Source organism: Gracilinanus agilis, chromosome 2, assembly GCF_016433145.1.
Source record: "Gracilinanus agilis isolate LMUSP501 chromosome 2, AgileGrace, whole genome shotgun sequence".
Taxonomy (NCBI): domain Eukaryota; kingdom Metazoa; phylum Chordata; class Mammalia; order Didelphimorphia; family Didelphidae; genus Gracilinanus; species Gracilinanus agilis.
In genome coordinates, this window is record NC_058131.1 from 638,479,153 (window position 1) to 638,489,493 (window position 10,341).

The 10,341-nt window shown below is 36.3% G+C and overlaps 1 protein-coding gene across 1 annotated transcript in view; it reads right to left on the minus strand.

The window, feature by feature from the left end:
• CPXM2 (carboxypeptidase X, M14 family member 2) overlaps positions 1 to 10,341 on the minus strand; it is a 210,541-nt gene that overhangs the window by 118,307 nt on the left and 81,893 nt on the right. The window contains exon 3 of the mRNA XM_044662618.1: positions 5,878 to 5,987. Within this exon, the coding sequence (XP_044518553.1) occupies positions 5,878 to 5,987 (110 nt within the window). The remainder of the gene's footprint in view (positions 1 to 5,877; positions 5,988 to 10,341) is intronic.

Here is a 10,341-nt window from a genome sequence, read left to right on the forward strand (position 1 = left end):
AAGGGATAATGGTTGTTTGGCTTTTAATTTTATTCCCCCACACACAACAGTGTTTAATATGCTTCTGGGTTCATAATAAGAACTTAAAAAATACCTTTTGATTGCCCAACCAAAAATCTCCAAGTTCATCAAATATCATATTTAGAAAAACCCAGATGGTAATTTTCTAGTACTTATTTTAATTAGATCCAAATGTTCATTTGTAAAGATTTCTTTCTTTGTGTGTGTGTTGTTTTTTTTAGTGAACAGATACAGATAAGAGATCCTTAGAACTTACTGGAGGTCTCTATCTAAGAAATGGGAAGCTTTATTTTACAAGAGTCTATATAAACACAAGAATATCCAAAGCCTGAACTGGCAAGAACATTCCGAAGCTATGACTATTAAGTGGGTCTCAGTGTTAAACATATTTTACTCTTCCATGTAATTAATTAGTATAGGACAAAGAAATGCTTATATTTAAGTCAATTTATAGGTGGACCATTTATTACACTGAATAAAATATAGAAAATACTGCAAATGTAATTTCAAATAATGTTATTACCACTAAGAACTCATTTATGTCATTCTTTATGATTAAAAACATTCTACAAAAATTATCTCATCTGATACTCATAGAAGTCTTGTGGGTATAAGTAACATCATTCTGAGAAAATAAATTAGTACTGGGAGTATGGCATACTATTGGACCAAAAGGAAAAAAAAAGATGCTGGTCTTTCCTAGAAGTTGTAAGAGGAAGCTGGTACTTGTAACTCTATAGATTGTTTATTTTGGATTGGTAAGAAAAAGACTCAGGGAATCCTGTTGATTGAGAAGCAAGTTGCGAGCCTGCCATTGGTACAGAAAGAAAGGAAACATGGCAGAACTGTTATTTGTGTATAGAATGATGACCTTGGAGTCTGGAAAATCTGGATTTAAATCCAGTATTTACTAGGTGTATGACGCTAAGTAAGTCTCATACTTTTGAGGGATCATTTTTAATGCATTAAATGAGAATGATAATAGTTATGGATCTATCATAGGTCTGTTAGGATAATGTGAGTAGACTGGAGGGATCAATTAAATCCATCCACCTCACACTCCATTTAAATCAGATAAGGATACCTTAGTTTAAATCAATGAGTGGGGCAAAAGTCTTTATTCAATTTGCAAGGAAAGGAAGCCACCGAATGGAATGAAATGACTCTACACAGGGAATGTACTAGAATTGGTTGAAAAGACTCGGTCCTGTAAAAAACAACAAACAGGTTTAGAAGTCAGAATTTGAACAGCATTCCAGCTCTATAGTAGTAATTCCACAAGTCTCTGAGACTAAATCACTTAAGGGAGAGTGGAGGAGAAGAGCTTATGCCTCTTCCTCTCCTCACAATCCTTTGCCAAATGACGAGTGTGATTTTCAATAGGTCAGAGGATTTGGGCTGTTCATCAGCACCCTAAAAAAGTTCCTGACCTGGTAATGGCTGATGAGTGTCTATATCAAGAGCTGAGGACAAACTAGAAAAGAGGCAAGACAGCTTCTGAATTCTATAAGGTGTTGAGTAGAAAACTACATTATGCCTGTGAGGAAGTTCATGATGACCCCCAAAAGGGGAAAGAAAGTATTTTTTTCATCAGAAGAACTTCCAAAAACCTACAGGGTATCCCTTTGCCATATGTTCTCTAAGCCTGAGCCAAATTATCCCCGGATGCTGTATGTACTTGCAAAAGAGCATATCTCATGTCTAGAAGGGATTCCTTCCTCACAACTTCTTCTTTATAATAAAAAATGTCCTTGAAGGAAGCTGAGTAGCTTCAGTGGATAAAGTCCAGGATTTGATTTCAGAAAGAACTGATTTCAAATCTTGCCTCAGATTCCTAACCATGGGATCTTCACTACATCATTTAAGTGTCCAGAGCCTCAGATTCTTCATCAGTAAAATGAATGGATTGGATTCAGGGGTCTCTGAAGACCTTTTCTGCTCTAAATCTATGATCCCTTGATCAAATACCATCTACTCTTGAAATCTTTCCTAAATTACATAGCTAATAATCCCTCTCCAAAATGACTCTTTATTTTGCATATGTTTCATATATACTTTATATGTATACAAGATAAAACGTAACCTCTTTTATATTAGGGATTGTTTCATTGCTTTAAATTTCTATCTATAGTGGCTAGCACAGTGCCTGGCACACAATAAGTACTTAATAATACTCGATGACAGATTGTTTCAAAATTTTCTATAAGCACATATATGACCATGTGACTTTCCTTAACAGACAACTCCAATGGGCTCCTCTTGCCTCTCTTTAGCTTTTATTTTTTTTGTTTGCAGAAGTGCACATTCAGCATAAATGTACTTGCTTTTATTTTTTCAATTAATTTTTTTATTTTTAGAAAAATTTACCATTGTTCCATGATTCATGTTTTTACTTTCCCCTTCATCCCTCAAACCTCCCCATAGCTAACTTGAATTTCCACTGGTTTTAACATGTGTCATCAATTAAGACATTTACATATTATTGATAGCTGCATTGGTGTGGTCCTTTCGGGTCTACATCCCCAATCATGTCCTCATCGACCCAAGTGTTCAAGCAGTTGTTTTTCTTCTGTGCTTCCTCTCCTGCAGTTCTTCCTCTGAATGTGGGTAGCGTTCTTTTCCATAAATCCCTCAGAGCTGTCCTGGGTCATTGCATTGCTGCTAGTACAGAAATCCATTGCATTTGATTTTACCACAGTGTAACAGTCTCTGTGTACAACGTTCTTCTGGCTCTGCTCCTTTCACTCTCCATAACTTCCTGGAGGTTTTTCCAGGTTACATGGAATTCCTCCAGTTTATTATTCCTTTGAGCACAATAGTATTCCAACACCAGCATATATCACAATTTTTTCAGCCATTCCCCAATTGAAGGGCATCCCCTTGTTTTCCAGTTTTTTGCCACCACAAAGAGCATGGCTATAAATATTTTTGTACAAGTCTTTTTCCCTATGATCTCTTTGGGGGTACAAACCCAGCAATAGTATGGCTGGATCAAAGGGCAGGCATTCCTTTATCGCTCTTTGAGCATGATTCCAAATTGCCATCCAGAATGGTTGGATCAGTTCACAACTCCACCAGCAGTGCATTAATGTCCCAATTTTACCACATCCCTTCCAGCATTCATTACTCACCCCTGATGTCATTTTAGCCAATCTGCTAGGTGTGAGGTGATACCTCAGAGTTGTTTTGATTTGCATTTCTCTAATTATTAGAGATTTAGAACACTTTCTCATGTGCTTATTGATACTTTTGATTTCTTTATCTGAAAATTGTCTATTCATGTCCCTTGCCCATTTATCAATTGGGGAATGGCCTCTCTTTAGCTTTTAAAGCCCAAAATAACCTGGCCCTTTTTTTCTGATCTCATTGAACATTTTTTTTTCCTTTCCCACACTTTGCAATCCAGCCACACTGTCCTCCTCTTAGCATTTTTTTTTACATCAGAACAACTTCATTTACAATTTTAAAAACCCACACAACTGCAGTGACTGAGAAACCAGTACAAGTGGTATAAAAAATGTGGGGATGGGATGACTGGGAGGGAGGATAAATGTAGTATCATAAATTTACATTCACTATCAGGCCCCAATCCACAGCTCGAATTTTGGGCTGCTCCTTATCAGCTAAGTGTATTAAGCATTGGATCTAGCTAATATAAGAAGCACCAAATTTAGTCTGTTGGAAAGAGTGAATAATCCATCCTTTATCTCCATACCTCTATATTGGCTATCCTACATTCCTGGAATGAACTCCCTCTTTGTTATTAATTCTTAGAGTGTCTTTCTGTCTTCCTTTAAGACTCCATTTAAATCTCATCTTCTGTCTGAATCCATTCTTCTGTCCTCCCCCCAAGTATTAGTGCCTCCCATCACGGCATCTTTTCACTACTTTGCATATATTTGTATTTATATTAATATTTATATTTTATATATATTTTATTCACTTTATATTCATCTTCCTTGTATATATATATGTACTAGTTTTTTCCATTGAAATGTAAAGTCCTTGTGATTAAGGATTGCTTCATTCTTAGAATAAATATCTCAGTTCTTTCCATATTTCCTGGCACAAAGCAAGTAGTTAACAAGTGGTATTTGGCTGACAAGACACTAAATTAAAAATATTAAATCAATATTAATTGAGCATTTATTATATGTAAGATATACTTTTAGGAAAAGGACTGACTGGAGGTGGGAAATTCAGTGGATGATATAGTTGGTAAGGGCACTATGCTAGTGCCAAGGTCACAAAGCTAGTAAATGGCAGAGCCAAAGCTTAGACTTAACTTAGACTAAACTCATTGCATTTCCCATGACACTACTCTATAGGAATATGGTTCTTATCAGATAAAAACAGAAAGTGCATTCATGTATAATCGCAACCCAGGTGGGAAATGGCTATCCCTAAAAGATATGTGATATCACACACATTAAGGGAGATGGACTCTGATTAGTTGAGATAGCCTTTTTTGTCTTCACTGTGACCTCTAATCCCTCCAACCTTCATTTTTTTTCCTAGGCCATCAATCCTGCATTAGCCACTGTGGGTTCTAGTGACCCCTGCTTCCTTGTTGTCCTTTATACAATATCCTTCATTTAGACAGTGGCACCCATATTCACTGGCTGTCCCATAAATCTGGAATTCTTCATCTTTACCTCATGGATTCAGTGACTTTCTTCAAGTCCCAGCTAAAATCTCACCTTCTACAAGAAGCCTTTCCTAATCTCCTTTAAGTTTACCACCTTCTTTATTTTGATTATCTCCAATTATCCTGTGTAGATCTTGTTTGAAATTTTAAATTGTCTCCCCCATTAGAACATGATTTCCTTGAAAGCCAATTTTTTAATTTATGAAGTGCCTACGTTTGTTCATTCTATCCCTACTGCTAGTATAGTACTTGGCAAGGTAGGCACTTCATAAATGCTTGCTGATTTAGTGACTGACCTTAGAGCCCATGATACTATGTAAATTAGAGATACATTAATTTGTTTATCAGAGAGGCTTTGGAGAGACCAAAAAGTAGCAAGATTCAAGAGAGATGGGGTAAGAGTGACGGGATGGACTTTCGAATAGCTAATGGGAGTCTGTTTACTTGGAGAAAGCTGATTATCCAATATGCCTCTTGATTCAAAGCATCTGTATCCCCAGAAACTATGAAGAGCAGATTTCTTTGGTCAGATTATTCTCTACTTGGTTGGTCTAAGATTTTATATTTCTTTTGAATTATAGATCATAAAATAATATATGTTACATATAATATATATTTAGGCTGGTATATTCTATTGTCTACCTAATTTGTATAACTTTCTTGGTTTCTGTTTATTGCTTGCTTGGATATGGCTTGCTCATTATCCATTATTGTCTTATATGACAAGCATTTGGTGGGACAGAGCTAAGCTCTCTGAAAGTAAACTGTTACTCTCCCCCTTAGAGATATCAGGTAAAGTGGGAAGGGACTTGTATACTGAATCCTTAATAGGGAAAACATTCATAGAACACAGATATCCAATGTATAATTGATGGCTATAATTCTAGCCTAGTCACCCTAGTTTAGATAAGGGAGTAGAGGAATGAGTTTCCAGCTATGGCTCTACTCCTATTCCACAGGAAGATGAAAAAAAAATCTCCCATGAAGACATAGAACTGAGCAATCCAAATCTAATCTATCTAAACATATCCCTGCAAAGTGGACCAACCCAGGTTCTTATGACTACAGTCTTACATATAACAAGCTCTTGGCTAGAACACCAAATTACTGTGGGAAGGAGGAGGAGGACAAGGAGAAGGAGGATAATATAGAACAGTTCTGCAACTGGAATCACTTTGACTCCATAGTCAGAAAACTATGACTGTTACCTGAATGTTGAGCCTGCCTCTGTGAGCCCCCAGGCCGTATCGCTTAACTGTTGAGGCATGCAGCTGAAAGTCCGTGATTTTTAATGTCTCCAATCCCAGAGGAGGACAACCTGGAATGCAAAGGTATTGTTATAAATGAAGAAAAACAAAGAATTGTAGACTGAACAAATGTTTCATATTTTCCTCCATAATGTTTCAAGCTTTTCATTTCCTAGTCTCTGGTCTTGGTTCCTGGGGTGTCTGTTTCCACAGGTATGCACAGTATTTCCTGACAAATGCTTGTTCATTTGAACGTCAACATAATGCCTCTTTTCTTCTCTTTTTGGCATTTGTTTTCTATTCTTTTGTTTTGATATCCCCATTTGTTCTCCATGCTACTGTCTTGAGACCATGTTTCCAAGTCAGATTGCTTTGAGATTGGCAGTCAGGGAGTGGCTGCCTGCCACTAGTTAGCCAGATGACCCCAAGGTTGAGCTCTAAAAACCCATTAGAACTTGTTGATTTTACTTCAAGTCCACTGAAATAACATGCTCTGTATCCTAATGAGTGGAGGAATATAAACAGAACAAAAATATTGACTTTGGTTCTTAGCAACATCAGTAACTTTGAGAACAGCTACAAAGCATGTTCGGATTAATTCTTCACTTTCGGTCTTGTAGTCCCAAGGTGAAGTTTACCCCTTGACACTTTACCCTGAAGAAAATTAAAAACAGTAGCTTTGTAGTAGAATCTAATATCTACTCAAAAATTCTAAGTGCTAGAAAAAGTCTATGTGTCATGGGAGAACAAATAACAGGATAAAAGCCACCCAAGGTTCTACAAACCTGGGCATTAACATTCTTTAGCTGTCTGGGAAAATGTACATACCTTACTTAACTAACATACAGTGTTTTTATGGCTGTGAAGGTCTTTTATGTATCTCTGTCATTTCTCACAATTCTTAGCATGCTTTTAAGTCAACCAAACTTAAAACTGCACTGAGAATTTTGAGGTACATATATATGCAGTTATAACTTGATGTATGTGCATAAACATAAAACATGCATATATACATGCATATTATATACATATGTGGATATATACATACATATGTCATGCATAAAGCATCTTATTTATGTCCCCAAACCTTACAAGATGGGTAGTTCAGGTATCAATTCCATGATGAAACAGGTTCACAGATGATAAATGTTACTCAAGATCCCCAAACCAGAAAACAGTGGAGTTGGAATTCAAAGTTAGTTCTTCCCACTCCAATTCCAGGACTCATTCCACTGCCCATACATACTTCTGTACCCTCAATGAAAAGATGGCTTTGTATTTATCCCAGAGAGATCAAGAAAACAAAAGAAAAGACAGAAACACTTTGCCAACTTCCATACCATCTTACTAAAGAGCCTCAATGACACGGAGTGCAAACGTGCTGCTTATCCTCACTAGGATGCTTAAAGCCATCATACATCAGAATGAAAAACAGAAAGGTCATTATCTCCTTGTTATAAATCTTGTTGAAACTTGTACTAATTTCTGACTGAGCAAAATATGTTTACTGAGTAACTACTAGGTGGTAGACACTGAATCAATACAGGCAGAGAGAAGTTGATTAGATGTGGCTATCTTAGGCGCATAGACACAGGAAATAATGCTATCAGTCCTGGCATCCTGAAATGCAAAGAACAATAAGAAATGAAATGGTTGCCACATGTGTAGATTTGGATAATTTCAAATATTGATCCAAATCCCATTAGCACAGAGAAGCCAAGGAAACAGTGTTAGGGAATGGCTGACAGGAGGAGAGGCATGGTGGTATCCATTCATTCCTTTAACTAAAATTTATTCTGTGCCTAATGTGTGAGGAGTACTGTGCTAGGTACTAGAAGAGATATGAAGATAATTAAGGAACAGTTTTTGTCTTCACAGAGCTCATAGTTGCAAACAAGAGATAAACATAACACATACACTTGTAACAATATAATAACCAGAATAGAGAACAGAATAAGATCAGAGGGAAGGAGGCAAGGAATAAACATTTATATAGTACCTACTATATAAATAGGACTGTGCTTGACAAGGAGCAAGGGAATTCCATTTTCAATTGAAAGAAAATTACAAAAGGCTTCATGGAGGAGGTGACTTCAAAGATAAGAATGTAATTCTCTAATTTTTATTCAGAACCAGTAGGATTTTAATAGATTTAGGGGTAAGGGTAGAGGGAAAAGGAAAGGGAGACTGCCACTTATAGTGAAGTTACAATAGCAAGAAAGTAAAGGGCGTGTAAGAGGTCTAGTAAGCCATTCAACCTGGCAGGAGAAGAAGACATAGTTATAAAGTGGCGGGAGAGAAGAGATATTTGTTAAGCACCTACTATGTGCTTAATTGACAGTTTATATGGGCTATTTGTACCCAACCTGTTATACAGTCTTTTAAGCTCCTACTGGTCTGATCAACCACTGTCAAACATACTAAACATTGATCCCAACATGGTGATGCCCTCTTCGAGTGTGAAGGACAACAACCACTACGTTTAAGAATTGTGCTAAGGGTCCTACAAATATTATCTCATTTGATTGGGGGTAGAGAGCAATTTTAGGTAAGATTAGAAAAGTGGGATGTTGGCAGAGGTATAGAATGTAAATGCCAGGTTACGAAGTCTAGCTTCCATTTGGTGAGGAAAAATAAGACAGTAAAAATTCATGATCAAATCTTTACACAGGAAAGACTAATCTGATAGCTAAGTACACGATGGATAGTAAGGAGAGAGAGAAGAAGGAAGAGTTTACTACCATATTTTAGCTAGGCAGGTAATAATGAGATCCTATGCTAGCATGAGGGCAGTAGGAATAAAAAGAAGGGGACCAGTCTGAGAGCTAATACGGAAAGAGAACTGGAAATTTGGAATGACGGCCTCCAAATCACTAAATCACACATACCCTTTGACTCAGAGATACCACTACTAGGCTTATTCCCCAAAGAGATAAAAGAAATTAGGTAGAAAAAGAGCTATGTTTTTATAAATATTTATAGCATCTTTTTTTGGTACTAGCAAAGAACTAGAAGTCAAACGAGTGTCCATTATTGGGAGAACAGCTGAACAAAGTAATAGTATGTGAATATGATGGGACACTATTGTAGAGCAAGAAATGACAAAGCGAATAGGTTCAGGAAAAAAACCTGGGAAGATTTGGATGAAATAATGCAGAATAAAGTGAGGAGAACTTGGGGGAATGATCTGTGCAATAATAATAAGACTGAAAAAGCAAACAACTTTGAAAGTCTTAAGAAGACTTATCAATACAGTGACCAGTCACAATTCTTGAGGAACTGATTATAAAGAGTATGACTCACGTTTTGACCTGGGTTTGATGAACTTCAGGTTACTGAATAAGATCTACATTTTATGTACCTGGCCAATGTGACAATTTCCTTTGCTTAACTTTGCATGTTTGTTACAATGCTTGTTTTAATTTTTTTTTTTATACAATGGGATTGAAAAGGGAAGGGGTAATAGTAATAATGATATCCATTTGGGAAAGCCTAAAACTAAGTGCTTGTTAATTAAATAAATTAATTTGAAACAATGGAATTGTCAAGGCTTGGTAACTGACTGGAAATGGGAGATCAGGTAGAAGAGACAAAAACAATATACTCATTTGGTGTCTGTCCAAGATACTATCCTGAACAAGAAGATCTGAGCACAATAGCCAAAGCAGTAATTCTTATCCTCTACTATGATAAATACTAGCTTTATGAGATTTTCTATCACCATTATAAATTGCCAAAATGCTATTTGTGAGAACTACTTCTAGAACAATTAATTTAAAAGGGATATATTTCTCTTGCATCTAAGAAAACTAAGAAAGTATTCTTTATATCACCAAAAGGACCCATTCTATAATTTTCATATGCAATCTACATTTGAGTTTTAAATGATGCCATTGAGTTCTAAATTCCTCTTCAAATCTTTACAAGTCACAAATCAGCAGATCCTTCTTTCAGCTAACACCTTACAGCCAATTAAGTTTCTTCCTCTAACTGTGAGCAGCAGTAGATGCCTCCTCTACTACTATGACCAAAATTAGTAAGAGTTTGCCCTCAGGAATGCAATCATGCCATAAAGTTCCCTACTGTACACTGAATGTCACTATGGTCTCAAGACTATTTAAAATGTCATTTATTCTAAGGATAATTACTAGAACTCTGAATCCTTTCAATTGTGTAATGTTAATACTCTCTAATATTAAACATCAGCATATGTTTCCTTGACCTGAAAGGGATAAAGGTCTGTTGACCCATAATTACCTTCCAGGTTAGCTCCACTCATAAGGACTGGGCTACTGGCCAGCTATCCTTAAAAGACACTGAAAAATTAATGTTCTTGATGCTTTAACACTCACATCCTTGTGAGTTCTCAACATATTTGACCTGAGATATATATATATATATATATATATATATATATATATATAT